Source organism: Canis lupus, chromosome 6 (assembly GCF_003254725.2).
Source record: "Canis lupus dingo isolate Sandy chromosome 6, ASM325472v2, whole genome shotgun sequence".
Lineage (NCBI taxonomy): Eukaryota > Metazoa > Chordata > Mammalia > Carnivora > Canidae > Canis > Canis lupus.
In genome coordinates, this window is record NC_064248.1 from 17,842,796 (window position 1) to 17,866,324 (window position 23,529).

Sequence of the window (23,529 nt, forward strand, 5' to 3'; positions counted from 1 at the left end):
CTACAAGCCAGTCCTTTCTTCTCTTGATCTTTGCACTGCTGTTCCTTCACCTAGGATGCTCATCCCCCAGACACAGAAAACTTCAGGTATCAGCTCAAAAGTCACCTTCACACACAAAACTACCCTCCCCCCAAAATAATGAAACACCTCTCTGACCACCTTATTTACTTTTTTTTTTTTTTAAAGATTTTATTTATTTATTCATGAGAGACAGAAAAAGAGTGGCAGAGACAGGCAGTGGGAGAAGCAGCTCCCTGCAGGGAGCCCAATGCAAGACTCAGTCCTCAGGGACTCAATCCTCAGATCTGAGATCACACCCTGAGCCTAAGGCAGACGCTCAACTGCTGAGCCACCCAGGCATCCCTCTGACCTCCTTATTTAAAGTGACCTGTCGGGCAGCCCAGGTGGCTCAGCAGTTTAGCGCTGCCTTCAGCCCCAGGGCCTGCCCAGGGACCCTGATCGAGTCCCACCCACGTTGGGCTCCCTGCATGGAGTCTGCTTCTCCCTCCTCCTGTGTCTCTGCCTCTCTCTGTGTCTCTCACGAATAAATAAAAATGAAATCCTTAAAAATAAATAAATAAATAAATAAAGTGACCTGTCCCTTTATCTTCATATTCCTTTCCCTCTGTATCCATTTCAAAATTACTTGTTAATTATTTAGCTTTCTCACTACAGTGGAGGCTTTATGAGGTCTGGAGCATTATGTAATTTGTTCCCCCCACTATAATCCTAGCATCTGGGCACATAGAGTTGCTCTGTAAATTTTGTTGAATGAATACAGGTGGAAAAGCAGAGAAGGATGATTGAGGAAGCAGTGAGGAGTTGAGAGGGCATCTGGAGCACAGTGAGATGATTGGCCTTGGGCTGGAGGAGAAGGACACATGCATGTTCCTCTGTGAACAGAGGCAAGGAGGAACGTTTGAATGGGTATGTAGGCAAGTATATATATGGGGCATGAGGGTGTATGGCAAGGGCAGGATGTTCAAGGATTTCATGGTTGATGGCCTCTTTCTGGTGAGGTCTTTTGGTGACAGCTCAGATGGAAGTTTCAGAGGTTGGGTAAAGGATTTGAGGAGCATGGGAAAGATTTGAAACAGTTACTAAGGAGACTGAGAAAGGGAACTCTCCAGAATTTTGCCTATGATGTGGCAGCCACCAGGTGAGTGTTGAGGTTATAGACAAGAGGAGGATGTGAAACAGACTTTGCTTTCAGGAATTTGCAATCCAAAGGAGATAGAATTTCTGTAAGAAAGTTGGAATGCAGGGTACTGGGTACTGTAATGGGTGGAGTGTTGTTGAGACTTGATGAGGGTGGGAACTCCGTTCTGAGAGTGGGGAAAAACATTAAAGAGGTTGTGTACCAGCAAGAGAATGGTACCAGCAAAAGTACGGTGGAGTGGAATGCCTGGAGTGAAAAGTGGAAGGTGATGCTGGAAAACAGGGTTGAGGCTAGGTAGTGAAGGATCTTATATGCACCAGGAATTAGAACTTACTCCTGCAGTCAGCAGAGGTCTTTAACAGAGCAGCAGAATCTTGTGATTGCTCTTTTAGGAAGCTAACCCACACCTAATGTGGGTGACAGATTGAAGGGAGGAGAAATTGGAGGCAGTGAGAAAGGTGAGGAGAGAGTTGCCTTGGTCCCAATGTGAGATAATGAGATTCTGAAGTAATCAAAGGCCGTAGAGAGGAGGGAAGGGATTCCAGTTTTGATGATGGATGGTATGTGGGGGGTGAGGGGAAGGTGGAGTCAAGGCTGACTCAGACCCTTCTTGCTTGGAAGACTGGGTGGATGATGATACCGTTACCAAGGATGAAGATACAGCAAGAGAGTCTATACTAAGCAAAAGTAATAAGCTCAGTTTTTTTTTAAAAAAATTGTGTCAAATACATATAACACACAATTTACCATTTCAAAGAGTACGCTTTAGAGGCATTAAGTACATTTACAATGTTGTGCAATCATTACCTCTGACTAGTTCCAACATATTTTCATCACCCCAAAGGAAATCCCAAATCCATTAAGCTGTTGTTCCCTAGACCACTTCTGCCCAGCCCCTGGCAACCACATGTCTGTTTTTCTGTCTCTATTGGTTTGCCTATTTTGGATATTTCATATAAATGGAATCATACAATATGGGACCTTTTTTGTCTGGCCTCTTTCACTGAGCATAATGATTTCAGGGTTCATCCATGTTGTAGCGGGTGTCAGTACTTCATTCTTTTTTTTCTCCATCTTTTTTATTGTGGTAAAGTATACATAACATAAAGTTTATCATTTTATCCATCTTTAAATGTACAGTTCAGCTATATGTTAATTAGTTGAATTCAAATTAAAAAGAAAAAAAGTGTACAGTTCAGTGGCATTACATACATTCACACTATGTAACCATCATCACCATCTGCCTCCAGAACTTTTTCCATTTCCCTAAACTGAAACTCTGTACCCATTAAATAATGATTCCCCAATCCCCTTTCCCACCAGCACCTGGAAATCACCATTCTACTTTCTGTCTGAATTTGACTATTTTAGTACCTCATATAAGGGAATCATACAGTGTTTGTCTTTTTGTGACTGGCTCATTTCACTTAGCATAATGTCCTCAGCATGCATCTATGTTGTGGCATGTGTCAGAATTTCTTTCCTTTTAAAGGCTGAATAATGTTCTGTTACACACACACACATTCCCCTCACATTTTGTTTATCCATTCATCTGTTGATAGACATTTGGATTATTTTTACCTTTTGGCTATTATGAATAGAGATACTGTGAACATTAGTGTATAGGTTTTTATTTGAACACCTGTTTTCAATTTTGGGAGGTGTCTGCTTAGAAGTGGAATTCCTGGGTTATATGGTAGTTCTATGTTTAGTTTATTGAGTACCTGCCTCAGTGGCTTCACCATTGTACATTCCCACTAGCCATGTACAAGGGTTCCAATTTCTCCACATCCTCACCAACATGTTCTATTGTCCTTTCTTTATTACTATTATTATGGCCTTCCTAGTGGATGTGAAGTATCATGTCATTGTGATTTTGATTTGCATTTCCCTAATGACTAATGATGCTCAGCATCTTTTCATGTACTTATCAGGCATTTGTATATCTCCCTTGGAGAAACATCTGTTCAAGTCCTTTGGCCATTTTAAAAGTTGTGTTGCTTTTTGCTGTTGTTGACTGGTTAGGAGTTCTTTATGTATTCTATATTAACCCTTCATCAGATACATGATTTATAAATATTTTCTTCTGTGGGTTTTTTTTTTCTCACTCTCTTGGTAGTATTCTTGAATACACAAAACTTTAAATTTTTTATGAAATCCAGCTTATCTTAATTTTTGTTGCTTGTGCTGTTGGTGTCACATCCAAGAAATCATTGACAAATACAGTATTTCAAAGATTTGCCCTATGTTTTCTCCTAAGATTTTTATAGTTTTAGCACTTAAGCTTAGATCTTTGATCCATCTGAGTTAATTTTTTTTTTATGATAGTCACACAGAGAGAGAGAGAGAGAGAGAGAGGCAGAGACATAGGCAGAGGGAGAAGCAGGCTCCATGCACCGGGAGCCCGACGCGGGATTCGATCCTGGGTCTCCAGGATCCCGCCCTGGGCCAAAGGCAGGTGCTAAACCGCTTCGCCACCCAGGGATCCCTTTCTGAGTTAATTTTTTAAAGATTTTATTTATTTAGTTAGAGCACAAGCAGGGGGAGGTGAAGAGGGAGAGGGAGAGAGAGAATCTTGAACAGACTCCATGTTGAGCATGGAACCCAACACTGGGCTTGATCTCACGACCCTGAGATCATGAAATGAGCCAAAATCAAGAGTCAGATGCTCAACCAACTAAGTCACTCAGATGCTCCATTTGAGTTAATTTTTGTTCATGGTATAAAATAAGGGTCCAACTTCATTCTTTTGCATGTGGAGATCTAGTTTTCCTCTCCCCATTTATCAAAAATGGTCCTTTCTCTATTGGTCTTGGCTCCCTTGCTGCAAATCAATTGAGCATGTATGTAAGGATTTATTTCTGGATTCTTTATTTGATTTAATTTATGTGTCTGTCCTTATATCTGTACCACACTGTTTTATGACTGTAGCTTTATCGTGTGTTTTGAAACCAGGAAAGTGAATCCTTCAACTTTGTTCTTTTCAAGACAGTGTTGGCTGTTTGGGGTCCACTGAGATTCCATATGAATTTTAAGTTTCCTGTTTCTTTAAAGAATGCCATTGGGATTTGGTAGGGATTGCATTGAATCCAGAGATCATTTTGCTTGTGCTGAACCTAAAGACCAGCCAGAAATGAAACCTATGATCTTCTCCTGTATTTTCTGAGCATGTATTCTGCCCTGAGAGCTTTTCAAAGCCCTATTTTCCAAAGATTCTCATTTCCCATTTTTTTTCTCCCTGGCTTTTGGTATATCTCTTGTTTGCCTCATCTATTGTCTTTTGCCCCAGATGGCACTGGCTTGTTCCTTTAGATTTTAATGTTTTCTGGCAAGCTCCTCCATGTAGCTGTTTCTCTGCCCTAAGGGTATTCCAAATTAGACAAAATAAGTCCTTCAGGAAACCCATAGCAGATCTAAACAGACTAATATAATTCCTTGAGAAAAGGTCTATTGTCTTCTTCCCTTTGGGACCAGGTACCCACACTGGAAACAGTCATCAAGACTGTCACCGTGCCAGGATGGAGATGGAGTAAAGTGAACATTAAAATACCACAAAGCTCTCCTACTCGGTTTCTGTGATCTTTCTGTTGGTTAAGCACTCACATGTTGCTATAAATCTTTGACTATCTTCCAGAATTCTGATATGTTAATTCTGACAGGTTTTTTCTGTTTTTTTTTTTTTTTTTTTTTTTGATAGCTCTGGGGAGGATGGGCTGCTAGAGGTCTCTACACTGCCCTTCTCAGTGATGTCATCCAACGAGCTCAGTATGAATACACTGAGATGCCTGTAGGATACTAAGAATAGACAGTTATGGACTCTTGAAGCCAGAGATGTGTCCACACCATTAGATCCCCAGAACTTAGAACAGTTCATGGTACACAGGGGGCACTCAAAAAATGTTTGTTGAATTAATGGAACTTAAAAAAAATTTTTTTAAGATTTATTTACTTTAGAGAGAGAGAGTGTGTGTGTGTGTGCATGCACATGCACATGAGTTGGGGGAGGGGCTAAGGGAGAGGGAAAGAGAGAACCTCAAGCAAACTCCCACTGAGCATGGAGACCAACATGGGGCTCCATCCCAAAACCCATTAGATCATGACCTGAGCAGAAATCACCAGTCAGATGCTTAACCAGCTGTGTCACCTAGGTGTTGCCAATGAATGAAGCTTTAAAAAAGACATTTGAGAGGTGCCTAGGTGGCTCAATGGTTGAGCATCTGCCTTTGGTTCAGGTCATGATCCTGGGGTCCTAGGATTGAGTCCCATATCAGGTTCCCTGCAGAGAGCCCGCATCTCCCTCTGCCTATGTCTCTGCTTCTCTTTCTGTGTCTCCCCTTAATAAATAAATAAATAATTTTTAAAAATGAAAATTGGGACCCCTGGGTGGCTCAGTGGTTTAGTGCCTGCCTTTGGCCTAGGGTGTGATCCTGGAATCCCGGGATCGAGTCCCACGTCGGGCTCCTGGCATGGAGCCTGCTTCTTCCTCTGCCTGTGTCTCTGCCTCTCTCTCTCTCTCTATGTCTATCATGAATAAATAAATAAAATCTTTAAAAAAAATAAAAATGAAAATTAAATTAAAAAGACATGGGATCCCTGGGTGGCGCAGCGGTTTAGCACCTGCCTTTGGCCCAGGGCGCGATCCTGGAGACCCAGGATCGAATCCCGCGTCGGGCTCCCGGTGCATGGAGCCTGCTTCTCCCTCTGCCTATGTCTCTGCCTCTCTCTCTCTCACTCTCTGTGTGACTATCATAAATAAATAAAAATTAAAAAAAAAAGACATTTGAAGTGTTCTTGGGTAGCGCAGTTGGTTGGATATTGCACTCTTGGTTTTAGTTCACATCATGATCTAGGGGTTGTAGGATCAAGCCCCACATTGGGCTTCGCACTGAGCTGAGAGTCTGCTTGGGACTCATTCTCTCTCTCCCTCTGCCCCTCCCCTCCACACACAGTCTCTCCCTCTGTCTAAAATAAATCTAAAAACTAAAAATTAAAAAAAAAGACATTTCAGAATATGGACCTTAAACTTGACTTCAGTGTATGGCCTAGAGACAGGAATTTTTTAATAATCAGTGTATAGATGATAATTGAAGCAATTGATGAAAAAGAAGTTGTTCTCAAATTACATTAGGAATAACTAAAATCCTTTTTGGACAAAGCAAAATTACTACTGTCACTTGCCCCCGTAAAGTTAATGACTGGTATTGTGTGCTCTTCCAGACTCTTTACTACCTATTTTTACTATATGTGTATATAGTAAAAAAAAAAATGTATATATATATATATATATACACACACACACACATAATTACATAAAATATATATAATTTTATACAAAATCGTATCTTCTATTTATGCAAATATTTGGCAGATAGCTTTTTAAATATATATCTTAGAAAGGGGCAGCCCTGGTGGCACAGCGGTTTGGCGCTGCCTGCAGCATGGAGTGTGATCCTGGAGACCTGGGATCGGGTCCCACGTCGGGCTCCCTGCATGGAGCCTGCTTCTCCCTCTCCCTCTGCCTGTGTCTCTGCCTCTCTCTCTATGAATGTGTGTCTATGAATGAATAAATAAAATCTTTAAAAAAAAAAATATATATATATATATATATATCTTGGAAAGATATCAGTAAAGTTTATATAATATATTCAAGACATTATCCTAGACACAATTTACTTCAAGAGTTAAAGGGACAGATCTAGATTTAGAATACCTCAGTTTAAATATTTGCTCCACCATTTATTAGATGTGTAACTTTTGTAAAGCACTTTCATTTTCTTCATCTATTAAGTGCAGTGGTAATAATAAGTAATATGTTTTTTGTGTAGTTTTTGAGATTTAAATGAAATAATAAACGCCATAGCACCATGTTTGGTACATGGCAAACTTTAATAAAAGTTTGCTATTTGGAATGAACAATCAGGAAAGTAAGTAAAAAAAAAAATGCCATTTACAATAGCATCAAAAAGAATAAAACTCAGGACACCTGGGTGGCTCAGCAGTTGAGTGTCTGCCTTTGGGTCGGGATGTTGTCCGTTGTCCAGAGTTCCATGCAGGAGCCTGCTTCTCCTCCCTCTGCCTGTGTCTCTGCCTCTCTCTGTGTCTCTCATGAAAAAATATAAATAAAATCTTTTTTAAACATTTTTTAAAAAGAATAAAACTCTTAGAAATAAGTTTAATCAATGAGGTATAAGGCTTGTACACTTAAAACTACAAAACATTGGTGAAAGAAATTTAAGATAACCTTTAAAGAAATTAAAGAAACAGGCATCCTGTGTCTTAGATTGGAATACCTAACATAGTTAAGATGATAATACTAATTAAAGAGATCTCTAGGTTCAATGCAATCTCTAGCGAATCCCAGTGGTGTTTTTGTTTTTGTTTTTTTTCCAGAAGTGGAAAGGCCAACCCTCAAATTTATATGGAATTGAAAGGGACCCCAAATAACCAAAACAATCTTGAAAAAGAGGAAAGTTTGAAGACTCACACTCCCTGATTTTGAACTTCCTATAACACTACAGTAATGGAGACTGTGGTATTAGCATAAGAATGGACATATAGACCAATAGAATAAAACAGAGAACTTAGAAATAAACCCTCACATCTAAGGTCAATTGATTTTTTCACACTTCAATTATCTGTTTTTTGCATGATTTATATAATAAAGAATGCATTAGTAGAACAAAATTGTAAAAACTTTACAAGTAAAGAGATACATAGATATCAAAGGTGCAGGCTCAAAAGTTCTTCCTGATAGAAGTGCACAATCAAAAAGATTTGGACAATGGTGTTGTTAACAAGGTTGTTTTCACAGGAGGTATTCAAGGTTGCTTTGTTTTTATATTGTTAATGAATAGAGGTAAATATTTCTATGTAAATTAAATGAAGCCAGTGAGAAACAAGGTAGATGACAAAAGACTTTCTTGGAGTAAAAGAAGTTTGTGAAAAATTATTAGATTCCGGAGAGGGAGACAAACCATAAGAGACTCTTTTTTTTTTTTTTTTTTTTTTTTTTATAAGAGACTCTTAATCATAGGAAACAAACTGAGGGTTGCTGAGGGGTGGGGGGATGGGTAACTGGGTGATGGACATTAAGGAAGACACAGGATGTAATGAGCACTGGGTGCTATATAAGACTGATGAATCACAAACTCTACTTCTGAAACTAATAATACACTATTTGTTAATTAATTGAATTTAAATTTTAAAAAATCATTAGATCCATATTTTGTAAGTCTTGAAACACTGGCCAGTGGCCATGCTTCTTGTATGGTTAACGGATTTTTGACAAGTGTGCCAAGATCACTCAGTGGGGGAAAGAACAGTCTCTTCAAGAAATGGTGCCAGGAAAAAAAAAAAAAAAAGAAATGGTGCCAGGAAAACTGGATAGCCACATGCAAAAGAATGAAGTTTGACCCTTATACCTTATTTGTGTATAATGCAAATTCATTGAAAATGGATAATAGGCCTAAATGTAAAAAAACTAAAACTATAAAACTCTTAGAAAAAAATATAGGGACAAATCTTCTTGACCTTGGCAATGATTTCTTAAATATTATATCAAAGCACAGGCAACAAAAGAAAAAAAAATAGAAAAATTGGACTTCAGAATGAAAAACTTGTGTATCAAAGGGTACCATCAAAAGAGTGGGAAGACAACACACAGAAGGGGAGAAAATATTTGCAAATCACATATCTGATGAGATTAATTTCCAGAATATATAAAGGATGCCTACAACTCAAATGACAAAACCACAAACAACCTAATTCAAAAAGCACTTGATTTTTTTCAAAGAACACATGCAAATGACAAATATGCACATGAAAAATGCTCAATGACATTAGTTATTAGAGAAATGCAAATAAAACTCACAATGAGGCACCACTTCCAATGCACTAGGATGGCTATTATCAGAAAGATAATAATAAGTGTTGTTGAGAATGTGGAGATACTAGAGCCCTTGCATGTTGCTAGTGAAGATGGAATGTGATGTGGCTAGTGTAGAAACCAATCTGCCAATTTCTCAAAGGTCCTATAGGATCACCATAGGACCCAGCAATTCTATTCCTAGGCATATAAGATATGAAACCAAGGACTCAAACAGTTACTTGTTCACCAGTGTTCATACCAGCATTATTCACCAAAATTTATTATTCTGCCAAAATGTGGAAACAGTCTAAGTGTCCATCTACAAATGAACGGATAAATAAAATGTGATACGTATATACAATGGAATATTATTCAGCCAGGCAGCCCGGGTGGCTCTGCGGTTTGGTGCCGCCTTCAGCCCAAGGCGTGATCCCGGGGACCCGGGATCGAGTCCCATGTCAGGCTCCCTGCATGGAGCCTGCTTCTCCCTCTGCCCGTGTCTCTGCCTCTCTGTCTCTCATGAAAAAATAAATAAAATCTTTTTTAAAAAAGGAATATTATTCAGCCTTAAAAAGAAAAGAAATTCTGATGTATACTATAACATGTATGAACCTTGAAGACATTATGCTAATAGAAATAAGCCAGACACAAAAGCACACATATTGTATGGTTCCATTTATATGAAATATCTAGAATAAACAAATTCATAAAAATAAAAAGGAGCAAAGAGGTTACTGGGATCTGGGTCAAGGGGGTAATGGGTAATTGCTTAATGGTTACAGAATTTCAGTTTGGATGAAAAGTTTGGAAATAAATAGTGGTGATGGTTGTACAACATTATGAATGTAATACCACTGAACTGTACATTTTAAAATGATTAAAAGGACAAATTTTATGATAAATGTATAATATATCACACTAAAAAAAAATAGACAAAAAAATAGGCAGGTCTTCCTTTAAAGAACTTACAATCTAGTTAAGAGAATTGGGACATTTAAAGAAATAACATTAAGTATTTGATGATAGGGCAGCCCGGGTGGCTGAGCGGTTTGGCGCTGCCTTCAGTCCAGGGCGTGATCCCAGAGTCCTGGGATCAAGTTCCACATCAGGCTCCCCGTGTGGAGCCTGCTTCTCCCTCTACCTGTGTCTCTGCCTCTCTCTCTCTCTCTCTCTGTGTCTCTCATGAATAAATAAATAAAATCTTTAAGAAAAAAGTATTTGATGATAGCATGAGAAAAGTGGTTTTCTTTGGATAGAGGAAACAGGGAATGACTGGAAAGGGAAATGAAGGAAGTTCCTGGAGTGATGGAAATGTTTTATGTTTTGATTGGGAGGTTTACATGGTTTACATTTGTCAAAACTTACAAAATTTCATACTTAAAATTGTGTGCATTTTACTTTATGTAAATTTCACCCGGTAGGGGGGCATTATTAGCTACTACTAATCCCTTGACTATTAATATATATTGTAGTTATTTTCTCCTACTTCTCATTTGTATGAAATCCTTCATCAAATAGAGGCGTTTAATTTTTTTGTACCTCTTAATCTCCTTTATGTATTTTGCCCATCTCCCCACCGGCAACTCACAGTTTGTTCTCTGTATTTAAGACTGGTTTTGTTTTTGTTTTAATTGCACACTTAAGTGAAATCATATGGTATTTCTCTTTCTTTGACTTATTTCACTTGACATAATGCCATCTAGGTCCATCTGTGTTGTTGCAAATGGCAAGATCCCATTCTTTTTTAAGGCTGAGGAACATTCCTGTGTGTGTGTGTGTGTGCGTGTGTGTGTGTGTGTGTGTGTGTATCACATCTTTATCCATTCATCTATGGAAGGACACTTGCTTCCATATCTTGGCTATATAAATAATGCTTCAATAAACATAGGACTGCATGTATCTTTTTGAATTAGTATTCTCATTTCTTTTGGATAAATACCCAGTAGTAGAATTACTGGATTGTAGAGTATTTCTATTTTTACTTTTTTTGAGGAAACTCCAGACTGTTTTCCACAGTGGCTGCACCAATTCACATTCCCACCAGCAGTACAAGAGGGTTCCTTCTTCTCTACATCCTTGCCAACACTTGTTATTTATTTTCTTCTTGATACTAGCCATTCTGACAGGTGTAAGGGGTATCTCCTTATAGTTCTGACTTGCACTTCCCTGATAATGAGTGATATTGAACATCTTCTCATGTGTCTGTTGTATATCTGTATACACCACCTGTCTTCTTTGGAAAAATGTCTATCTGGATCCTCTGTTCATTTTTCAATTGGATTGGTTTTGAGGGGGGACACTGAGTTGTAGAAGTTATTTGTATATTTTGGATATTAACCCCTTATCAGATATATTGTTTGCAAATATTTTCTTCCATTCACTAGGTTCTCTTTTTGTCTTAGGAGCCATATCCATATGTTGCTAAGGCCAATATCAAAGAGATTATTGCAGAGGCTTTTAATTTTAAATAGTTGTTGATCCACTTTTTTTTCATTTATGGTTTCTGGAATTTATGTCTTGCTTTAGAAGGTATCTTATTCCAGGTTTGCAAACATATTTTATTTTTTCTCAATATTTTATCGTGTGTGTGTGTGTGTGTGTGTGTGTGTGTGTGTGGACATGCACGTACTTGTATGTGTGTATTATATGTAGCTGTTGACTAGTTGAAAACCATGGGTAAGTTTTCTAACATTGCTAAGCCTTGGTTTTCTCACCTGTAAAGTAGAGATAGGGATCCCTGGGTGGCGCAGCGGTTTAGCGCCTGCCTTTGGCCCAGGGCGCGATCCTGGAGACCCGGGATTGAATCCCACATTGGGCTCCCGGTGCATGGAGCCTGCTTCTCCCTCTCCCTGTGTCTCTGCCTCTCTCTCTCTCTATCATAAATAAATAAAAATTTTAAAAATCTTTTTTTTTGGATCCCTGGGTGGCGCAGCGGTTTGGCGCCTGCCTTTGGCCCAAGGCGCGATCCTGGAGACCCGGGATCGAATCCCACGTCGGGCTCCCGGTGCATGGAGCCTGCTTCTCCCTCTGCCTGTGTCTCTGCCTCTCTCTCTCTCTGTGACTATCATAAATAAATAAAAATAAAAAAATTTTTTTAAAATTTTTTTAATTTTTATTTATATATAAATAAAAATAAAAAATTTTTTAAATTTTTTTTAATTTTTATTTATATATAAATAAAAATAAAAAAAATTTTTTTAATTTTTTTTATTTTTATTTATATATAAATAAAAATAAAAAATTTTTTTAAAATTTTTTTAATTTTTATTTATATATAAATAAAAATAAAAAATTTTTAAATTTTTTTTAATTTTTATTTATATATAAATAAAAATAAAAAAAATTTTTTTTAATTTTTTTAATTTTTATTTATATATAAATAAAAATAAAAAATTTTTTTTAAATTTTTTTTAATTTTTATTTATATATAAATAAAAATAAAAAATTTTTAAAATTTTTTTTAATTTTTATTTATATATAAATAAAAATAAAAAATTTTTAAATTTTTTTAATTTTTATTTATATATAAATAAAAATAAAAAAATTTTTTTAATTTTTTTTTAATTTTTATTTATTTATGATAGTCACAGAGAGAGAGAGAGGCAGAGACACAGGCAGAGGGAGAAGCAGGCTCCATGCACCGGGAGCCCGACGTGGGATTCGATCCCGGGTCTCCAGGATCGCGCCTTGGGCCAAAGGCAGGCGCCAAACCGCTGCGCCACCCAGGGATCCCAAAATTTAAAAAATCTTTAAAAAATAAAAAAATAAAGTAGAGATATTGCTGATTTGGCTTTGTTACTGATAAAATGACATTTGAAGGCCATTAAATGCTTTACTCATTTAGAAGTTAGTCAGAAGAGGGTAGCTATTATTATTTTATATTATGGTATTATCTATTATGGTATTTGACATTTTATCATAATTTTTTGTGCATCTGTCTCTTTCACTAAGGCTTTTCATTGGTAGGAAATGTGCCTTCCCTCAGTGCCTACCCAAGTGCCTTGCATTAAATAAGTGTTCAAATGTTCATTGAATGTAGGAGTTAATTGAATATATGAATAATAGGATAAAACCAAAAAGTAGGGTACCTGGTTGGCTCAGTCAGTTAACATCTGCCTTCAGCTCAGCTCATGATCCTGGAGTCTCAGGATTGAGTCCCACATCTGGCTCCCTGCTCAGCAGGGAGTCTGCTTCTCTCTCTGCCCCTCACTCTGCTCATGCGCTCTCTCTCTCTCTCTCTCTCTCTCAAATAAATAAAAATCTTAAAAACAACAAGAAGAAGTAAAAGAAAGAAAGACAAATTTTATCCAGCAGTTCTGATACGAAACTAAACACAAAATTGAAGTCCAATTGAAGGAACCTTATGAAATATGTAGGGGCTCTTGTCCAAGGATGGACTCCAAGAGAACTGAGGTTCTGCTGATTGAAACTGCCTATAAACATGCAGGCAAAAGTGTATTTTTCCAGGGAGAAATAGGCAGATTTTACTTTCTAGGAGGCCATGGATCCTGAATACTTTGCCCACTATTGTATTCCCAGCTCACAGAATACAGCTTGGGGGCAGCCCAGGTGGCTCAGCGGTTTAGCACCACCTTCAGCCCAGGGCATGATCCTGCAGACCCAGAATCAAGTCCCCTGTCGGGCTCCTACATGGAGTGTGCTTCTCCCTCTGCCTGTGTCTCTGCCTCTCTCTCTGTATGTCTCTCATGAATAAATAAATAAAATCTTTAAAAAAAAGAGAGAGAATACTCTTGGTAGCTCAGAAATGTTTCTTGAATGGATATCTGACTGAATGAAAAGCTTTCATCAGATTTTCACAGGGGTCTGTGACTCCAAAAAGTGTTAGAGCTTGATAATATAAAAGAAAAAGAAATCAAATAGATCCCTGAGAGCTTTTATCTGGGCCAGAGCTCCGAGAAGAATCTATCATTATGGACTGATGAAGGAGCCCCTTCCCCCATTCCTTCTAAAGGACTGGATGATTCCCTTCTCAATTGGCTTTTTGATTCTCACATTTGCAGATTCTCACATTTGTTTGTAGTCAGGCTTGAATCAGAAGCCAATTTCTGCCTCCTACTGTATGACCTGTTAAATTAAAGCTGTCTAGGCCAGTTTTCTCCAGTAACATCCACCTTCAGGACCCTGTGAGTGGATTACCAAATCAGAACATTGGTATAATGCTGCCTGATTATAGTGTACAACCAGTTTTGTGTCCTCTTGTGCTCTTCCCCTCCAACTTTTTTTTTTTTTTTTAAGATTTTATTTATTTGGGGGGCAGCCCAGGTGGCTCAGCGGTTTAGCGCCACCTTTGGCCCAGGGCGTGGTCCTGGAGACCAGGGATCAAGTCCCACGTCAGGCTTCCTGCATGGAGCCTGCTTCTCCCTCTGCCTCTGTCTCTGCCTCTCTCTCGCTCGCTCTTTGTGTGTGTGTGTGTGTGTGTGTGTATGTGTCTCATGAATAAATAAATAAAATCTTTAAAAAAAAGATTTTATTTATTTGGGATGCCTAGGTGGCTCAGCGGTTGAGCATCTGCCTTGGGCTCAGAGTATGATCTCAGGATCTGGGATCGAGTCCCATATTGGGCTCCCTGCATGGAGCCTGCTTCTCTCTCTGCCTATATCTCTGTTTCTGTCTCTCTGTGTGTGTGTCTCTCATGAATAAATAAAATATTTTTTTTAATTGTAGTTACTTATTTGAGACCGAGAGAGAGAATGAGCAAGCATGAGCATTGGGGAGAGGCAGAGGGAGAAGCAGACTCCCTGCTGAGCAGGGATGCCCTGTGCAGGGCTTGATCCCAGGACCCTGAGATCATGACCCAAGCCAAAGGCAGATGCTTAACTGACTGAGCCACCCAGGCACCCCCAACTCTTTTTTCCTATGTAAGACATTGGTTTACATCCATTTACCTTGATTTCTAGGCCTTGAGGCAGTTCCTTACTATAACCAGTTTGTCTCTAGTGGTCCGTAGAATTTGTTCATTGGGCTACATAAGCAAATATGCAATAAGCAATTATGGTCATTTACAAGAACTGCTGTCCAAATATGCCTAATTACTTTGCGGTACAAGAATAATGAAGGGAAACTCCCATTTGTTGACTTCCTATTGTGTACCAGCACTACACTATGCACTTTCATGTCTTATCTTACCCTACAAATTAGACTTGTCATTTAGTAGAAACATTGAGAAAATTTTTACTTACGTGGATATTAATTTTGTGCCTGGACCATAGTGGGCACTAAAAAATAGCTGTCAACCAAATAAACTTTCTTTTACCTTTTAACCTAAATTTCACAAACATTCAGCGTGGACAGATGTGCTCCCAACCTTAACATGACACTGAAAATTAGTACGTTCTCAGTGAAAGTGGCCTGTAAGAAGCCATTTTCAATATATTAAACAAATACTTACTGAGTAAATACTGTGCTCAAACTATGAAAAGACCTGGGGCTTGTGGAGCATACTCTTCCAGGTTCAAAGGTGCTGGCTGGGGACACAAGACTAAGACTAGGGAAAAGTGTGCTGGCTCAGACTGGACTGGGTGTGACTGTTAGGTGGGCAGAGACTTTTCCAGGCTTTCAGGAGAGATCTCTTGCCAGGACTAAGCAAGAAGGATTTGGTGGGAAAGGATTAGATTCAGTGTTGGGACACTTGGGCTCTAGTTCTCACTGAGGGTTAACTGGTTGGGAGACTTGTGCTTAGTCCCTTAACCTCTCCAGACATCAGTTTAGCATCTGGAAAATAAAGTGGGGTGGGGGTGGTTATTAGTGAACTTGTTCGGTCCTGAGTGCCTTTCAATTCTTAGGTTCGAAAATTTGCTGTCAACCACACTTACTTTTCCTTTGAGAACAAAATACTTCCTACACTTGTAATTTCAAATAAGTCAATCAATGGCATTCATCAGCCACTCTTAGAGAGACTGTGCCATAAATTTCTCCCCATATACATACCAGGATATTTTTTTAAAGGTTTTATTTATTTATTCATGAGAGACAGAGAGAGAGAGAGAGAGGCAGAGACACAGGCAGAGGGAGAAGCAGGCTCCTCATAGGGAGGCTGATGAGGGACTCCATTCCGGACCCTGAGATCACACCCTGAGCCCAAGGCAGAGGCTCAACCACTGAGCCACCCAGGCATCCCCTAATTGTGGTTTTCATTTGCATTTCCCTTATGATTAGTAATGTTGAGTATCTCTTCGTATGCCTATTAGCCATTTGTATATCTTTGGAGAAATATCTTCAAGTCCTTTGCCTATTTTTTAACCAGGAATTTTGTTGTGTTACATTGTAAGAGTTCTTTATATATTCTATATATTATTTACTCTTTACAGAGTTTTGCTTTGCAAATATTTTCTCCCATTCCATGGATTGACTTTTCACTCTGTTATGTCCTTTGATGCACAGGAATTTTAAATTGGTAAAATTTAAAATTTTTAAGTTGGTGTAGTCCAACTTACCTATTTTTTTTCTTTTGTTGTCTGTGCTTTGAGTGTCATACCCCAAGAAATCATTTCCAAATCCAATGTCCCAAAACTTTCCCGTTTTCTTCTGAGTTTTATCATTCAGCGCTTACATTTAGTTCTTTTGTGCATTTTGAATTAACTTTTGTATATGGTGTAACGTAAGGCTTTAACTTCATTCTTTCACATGAGAATATTGTTTTCCTAACACTGTTTGCTGAGATAACTAGCTTTTCCTCATTGAATGGTCCTGGCACCCTTGTTGATTATTTTACCATATGTGAAAGGGTTTGGGGCTATAAATTTTGCAGGAGGGGGTGGTACAGGAATGACGCGGTCCCTGTCTTAACGCAGCCTCAGTAGAGGTTTTGTTTCAAAAAGCATTTGTCCAGCGCGGTTGTGTTCAGTGCACACTGGGCCCATGTTTTCCCACACTTTTGCCTCGTAAGCTTCCCATACAACCAGTGAGGTAGGTGGGCTGAACCCCTTTAACAAACTCAGTTCCCCAAAAGAGCACTGTTATGGCTTGTCGGAGGCAGGCACAAAGTTAGGATTTGAACCCTGGGTTCTTGGCTCCATGCGTCCTATTTCAGGTAAGGTGGACTTCGATGTCCTCATGTCTAAAATATGGGCAAAAATGAAATGAGATGGTCTCTTCTAAGCAGTCTGGCAGCCACAGGATCCTAGGCATTAAGGAGTCCACCAAAACCCGCGGCCAAGCGTGAGGTGTACACGTTAGGCCTGCAGAGGGGAGCGGAACCCAAACAGTCCGGAAGGCCAAAGTCCTAGGGCTGGAGTTCCACCCCCGGGCGGACCCCAAATTCTTACCCGGAACCTGGGCGCGGCTGGGCTGTGCGACTGGCGCGGGAGGGGGACGAGCCAACAGAAAAATGCCTGCGACGCGATTCCCGTTGAAATGCCCCAGTGTCTCCGGAGTGAGGCTTTCAGTTCTAACACCGTCCCTACTATAATCAGCTCCTCTGCCTCTCTGCCTTTGGCTCACCGATTGCGGAGTAGTTTCTTCTCCGTTGCCCCTTCCTTGGCTTCCTTCTTGGTACGCCCCCACCCAGTCTGGGAAGGGCCGGGCGGCTGCCCGCGTAGACACTGCGCATGCGAATCCCCACTGCGTGGGTGGTGATAGGGTGGGGGGTGCACGGACCCCGCCCCTTCGCTGCTCCACGCGTGACGTCGCGGGGGGCGCCGGCCTCCGCCCGGCTGCGAGCGGTGAGAGGGAGCGGCAGGCGGACCCAACGCCGCAGAACCGGGAAGGGATGTTGCGGGTGTTGAGTTCCTGCAGGAGGGGCTTTGCGGGGGGAGGGGAGGCCCAGGGGCACCACCAGCCGCTGAACTCAGGCCCTGCCCTCCCCCTTCGTGCTTTCTTCCCCTTTCCAGACGTGCGGGGCCGGGAGGCAGGGCAGGGGCTGGGCATTTGTGACACCTGCATTTCCCCGAAGCCCTCCTTCTCCCCCCACCCCATATGTTTATCCCGGTTTCCAGATGTTCCTTTTCATCAGGCTGTCGCTTCTCGCTTGGAAAAGGGAAACAGAAGACGGATTTCAGACCTTGGCCCATGCCACTCTGTGAAAGTCCCCAGAACCTCAGTTTCCACCACAGTATTTTTTGCGTTGCTTCACCTGGTTTTAAAGATCAGTATGACACAGTGAAATAGAAAGGAAATGGACATTTGTTGAATTCCTGCATGGCTGAATACTATGCAAAACTGCTTTATTTGTCACATTTAGTCTTCATTATTTGGTGTTCTTTCACAGATCCTTAAGCTCACAAAGGTTAACTGATTTTTCTAACATAGCCAGTGAGTGGCAGAGGAGGATACAGATTGAACGGTCTTGCTCCAAAGTGGAGTTCTCATCAGACACTTCCTTTGTTTAGGCTATTGGATGGCACCGCTCTTCAGCCAGACCCTCGCCCCAGAAAAGCTGCTTCCTGAATTTCTCCCCTTGACAATTCTTCTGGGTTCCTTTTTCCAGCACAGTGTGTTCTGCTTTGCTTCTGCCTTGATTACTTCAGAAATGAAATGCAGCAAACATTTATTAAGTGGTGCAGGGGGATGAACACTGGAAGTCAAGAGCCTTGGATTCTTGTCCTGGCTCTATCATTAAGTGGCTGTGTGGCCTTGGGGCAAGTTCTTGGTCTTTTCAATGCTTTAGCTTCCCTTTGAATAAAATGGGTAAGTGCCTTCTGACTGGCAGGCTCTTGTCCATCCTGTCCTCCAGCAGGCTCTCCGTGGAGCCCCGGACCTCTCTCCTCCCCATGGGCAGCTGCCAGGCAGGGCACAACCTGCATCTCTGTCTGGCCCACCATCCGCCTTTGGTCTGTGCCACTTTGATCCTGCTGCTTCTTGGCCTTTCAGGCCTAGGCCTCGGCGGCTTCCTCCTTACTCACAGAACTGGCCTGCGCAGCCCTGACATTCCCCAGGTGAGTACTTTCCTCATCCTTTTCATACAAGCTTGCACATGCTGCTAATCTCTCACCTCTCTCCCACTTTTCTTTTGCACACAGGACTGGGTCTCTTTCTTGAGATCTTTTGGCCAGCTGACCCTGTGCCCCGTGAATGGGACAGTCACAGGGAAGTGGCGTGGCCCTCACGTCGTGGGCTTACTGACCACTTTGAACTTTGGAGATGGTCCAGAAGGGAACAAGACACAGACATTCCAAGCCACGGTCCTGGGTAGTCAGATGGGATTGAAAGGTGAGATCAAGGGCACCTGGGTGGCTCAGTGGTAGAACAGCTGCCTTTGGCTCATATCATGATCCTAGGGTCCTGGGATTGAGTTCCGCATCAGGCTCCCCACAGGGACCCTTCTCCCTTGGCCTATGTCTCTGCTTTTCTCTGTGTCTCTCATAAATAAATAAATAAATAAAATATAAAAAAAAAAAAGGTGAGATCGAGGAGGACTATGGGTTGAGGATCAGAACACTTAGGGGTGGGCCCTGTCTCTGACCTCCCCAACCTGGTGACCTTGGGAATATCCTTTGGCCTTTGTCACTTCTAGTAAGGACTAGATACTTTCAGTGAACATAGTGACACTATGTGGGTTCCCTGTGCTTTCTCTCTCCTCTTTCAGCACCTAATCTTGGAGGTGTGATAAGATGGGGTAGATTTGACTTAATGTTCTTTATCATCCCTCTTCGTCCCTACTGCTTTCTTCTCTTAGAGGCACCTTCTTTTTCCTCATGGATATTCAAGAAACATACCCTGTTCAATTAAGCAAGTGTTTTGAGTGCCTGCTCTCAGGCACTCTTAGCACAGCTCTATGTGCTATGGAGGATACAGAAAAAATTAGATATCATCCATTCCCACAGAGCTTAGAGTCTCCTGGGAAAATGATGGGGGGAGGGGAGGGAGTCAGTGGGTGCCATTGACTCTTGTATGAGATTTGGCTTCAGGTTCTTTGTCTGAAGTTGGGGAAATGAAAAAAGAGGAGAGAAAGGTGGAACTCCCCGGCTTCTGTGGTCCTTTCCGACACTACCATTCTAAGATTCTCTTGTGAGATTGCGTGTGTGTGTGTGGGGGGGTCTCTTATGTCCAGGTGTACATGTTGTGATAAAAAAATGAGAATAAAGGAAGGTATCTGATATATACAGACTTGAGATAATTTTTCCTATTCTTTTTATTTTGTAAATATATATACATCAGCTTTACCGTAAAATTCACACATTTAACATGTACAATTTCGTATAGTCACAGAAGTGTGCAACTATCACCACAATCAATTTTAGAGCATTTTCATTCTCTCAAAATAAATCCTGTACCCATTAACAGTTGCTTCCCTTTTCCTCTTAACCTTCCAGACCCAGCAACTACTTATCTCTCTTTTTCTGTAGCTTTACCCATATCATTTCATATAGTATGTGCTCTTTTGTGGCTGGCTTCTTTCAAGTATAGCATGTCCATGTCATAGCACATATCAATCAGTACTTTGTGTTTTTAGTGCTGAATAATATTCATTGTATGGATATTCCACATCTTATTTATTCATTCATCACGTTGATTGATACTTGGATTGTTTCTACTTTTTGACTATTACGAACAATGCTGCTGTCAACATTCACATACAAGATTTTGTGTGATCATACATTTTCATTTCTCCTGGGGGAAATGAAATACCTAAAAGTGGAATTGCTGGGTCATATTGTAACTCTATATTTACTCTTTTGAGGAACTGCCAGACTGTTTCCCAAAGTGACTGCACCATTTTGTGTTCTCCCCAGCACTATGTGAGTTCCAATTTCTCCACATTTGTTATTATCTGGCTTTTTTTATTCTAGCCATCCTAGTCATTGGGAAGTAGTATTTCACCATGGTTCTGATTGGCATAGTTCATGGTACTGAGCATTTTTTTCATGCACTTATAAGACCTTTGTCTATTTTTTTTTAAGATTTTATTTATTTATTCATGAGAGAGAGAGAGAGAGGCAGAGACATAGGCAGAGGGAGAAGCAGGCTCCATGCAGGGAGCTGGATGGGGAACTTGATCCTGGGACTCCAGGATCACGCCCTGAGCCGAAGGCAGACGCTTAACTGCTGAGCCACCCAGGCATCCCTCTTTGTCTATCTTAGAAGAAATATATATTCAGAGTTTTGCCTTTTAAAAAAAATGGATGATTTGTTTTTTAATTATTGAGTTATAAGAGTTCTTTATATTTTCCCCTATCTGATGTATGACATACGGATTTTTTCTCCAATTCTCCGGGTTGTCCTTTCACTTTGTTGATGGTGTTCTTTGAAGCACAGAAGTTTTACTTTTGATGAAATCCAGTTTATTTTTTTCTTCAGTTGCTTGTGCTTTTAGTGTCTTGGTTAAGCAGGGGTTGCCTAATTCAGGCTCATGAGGATTTCCCCTGTATTTTCTACTAAAATTTAATAGTTTTAACTCTTACATTTAGCTCCGTGATCCATTTTGAGTTAATTTTTGTGAATGGTGTGAGGATGGGGTCCAACTTCATTCTTTTGCAAGTGACTAACCAGTTGTCCCAGCATGTTTTTTTTTTTTTAAAGATTTTATTTATTTATTCATGAGAGACACAGAGAGAGAGAGAGAGAGGCAGAGACACAGGCAGAGGGAGAAGCAGGCTCCATGCAGGGAGCCCGACGTGGGACTCGATCCCAGTACTCCAGGATGATGCCCTGGGCCGAAGGCAGGCACCAAACTGCTGAGCCACCCAGGGATCCCCATGTCCCAGCATGTTTTATGGAAAGACTGTTCTTTAACTTTTAATAGTATCAGCACCCTATTGAAAATCAATTGACCATGGATGTATATATAGGTTTATTTCTGGACTCTCAGTTCTAGTCCATTGACATATGTATGTATCCATGGTAGCACCACAGTTGTAATCACTGTAGCTTTGTATTAAGTTTGAAATCAGAAAATATAAGTCCTCCAACTTTGTTCTTTTTAAAAACTGTTTAGATTATTCCAGACCCCTTTAATTACCATATGAATTTTAGATTCAGCTTCTCAAGTCCTGCTTCTGTAAACAAGCCCTTTCCTTTTCATAACAGTTAGAAAGAGAATAATACCATCAAAGATTATTCTGGACAAAATAAAAAATAATCCACCTATGATTGTATCATCTAAGTAATAATTATTGAGCACCTATTGTGTACCAAGCATGGGACTATAGAAATATCTAAGACACCTCAAGCTGCTTATAGTTTAGCAAGGATACAGATGTGAACCAAAGTAAATACCTTCCAATGTGTGAAGTAGCACACAAGGTACAGTGGGAATACTCAGGAGTCTGTCAAGCAGGGTTAGTGAAGATAGGCTTTTCCAAGGATTTAGTGCCTGAGCTGAGGCTTGAGGAAGATTTCGGAGTGTACTCTTCCAGGCAGAAGGACAAGCATATGCAAAGGCGTGCAATGGAGACCATACTGGCATGTTTGAGACCTTCAAAGGGTTCAGTTTGACTGGTGCAGGGGAAGCGGTGTTGACTGAGTGCAAGAGATGCATTTGAGGAAGCAGACAGAATCCTCTGGAGGATGTTGTATGCCAGGCCCAGGTAGTTGAACTTTATCTGGTACATTGGGCAAGCTCAAAATTTTAGTCAGGAAAATAGGGTTTTGTTGTTGTTCTTTTGAAAAGATCACACTCTGTGGGCTGACTGCCTGGTGGAAGCGTGTCCAGAGCAAGAAGACCAGGTAGGAGGTGATTGCAATGGAAAGAAAATGAGAAAACCTGAGCTAAGACAGTGCTACGAAAGAAGGGGACTGATCCCAGAGAGACATTGGCAGTGGATTGACAGGGCTTGGTGACTGATTAAATCTGGGGAACGTAGAGAAAGGGGGAGTTTCTCGTAGAAAATTTTACAGTTACATTTCTTAGTTCTTATGATTTATATACTAGTTTGTATTTCTCTTTTTTCACTTATATTTTTTTATTACTGCCTGGCTTGACCATTATTATTTTAATGGATGTAAGGTGATCCATTAAGTGGTTGGGCCTTCATTTGTAATGCTTTTCCTAGTGTTAAACATCTCTGTTGCTTCCTATTTTTTGGTATTTTTTGTGGTCACAATAAACATCTTGGTATAGTTTTCATTTTTCTTTTGAATCCTTTCCTTAGGATGAGTTTCTATAAATGATATTACTGAGTCAAAGGGTATGGACTTTTTTTAATAGATAAATTCATTTTGTTGTGGATTTGGACCACATGGAAGTATACAAAACACATGTAAAAATCCACCTCACCCCTGCAGTGTCCACAGTTTGATGGGCATCTTTTCAGTCAGGATCTGTATTCATTTAAAATTGCAACAGATACAGCCACATTGTCTTCTAAAAGGTATCATTCATTGAGAGTGCCCATTTCCCTACATGTTCAGCAACTCCTGTTATTATTAGTCTTTTTAATTTTTACCAACTTAATGAACAAAGGGATTACCTGATTGCTTTTCATTACTTTCTTCTGATTATTAGTAAGGTTGAATATGTTCTTGTAGGTTTATTGGCCCCATTCATGCCTCCGCGAATTTCCCATTTAAATCCTTTGCTCATTTGTCTTTTAAGTTATTTGTCTTT

At 40.2% G+C, this 23,529-nt stretch overlaps 1 protein-coding gene and 1 long non-coding RNA gene across 7 annotated transcripts in view; one reads left to right on the forward strand and one right to left on the reverse strand.

Moving 5' to 3' along the window:
* The window catches only part of LOC112640070 (uncharacterized), a 28,912-nt gene extending 11,363 nt beyond the window's left edge, over positions 1-17,549 (reverse strand). For both annotated transcript variants that reach the window (XR_007411015.1, XR_007411014.1), the window contains exon 1: positions 17,312-17,549. This is a non-coding gene — a long non-coding RNA (uncharacterized LOC112640070). The remainder of the gene's footprint in view (positions 1-17,311) is intronic.
* TMEM219 (transmembrane protein 219) overlaps positions 1-23,529 on the forward strand; it is a 49,050-nt gene that overhangs the window by 21,205 nt on the left and 4,316 nt on the right. Inside the window, exons 1-3 of one of the 5 annotated variants that reach the window (XM_025415802.3) lie at positions 17,568-17,707; positions 18,718-18,919; positions 19,004-19,193. In XM_025415802.3, the coding sequence (XP_025271587.1) occupies positions 18,755-18,919; positions 19,004-19,193 (355 nt within the window). In that variant the 5' untranslated portion in view covers positions 17,568-17,707; positions 18,718-18,754. Of the gene's footprint in view, positions 1-17,567; positions 17,708-17,759; positions 18,920-19,003; positions 19,194-23,529 lie in introns of those variants that run through there. The other 4 variants (XM_025415804.3, XM_025415803.3, XM_025415805.3 and 1 more) reach the window with 4 other exon arrangements.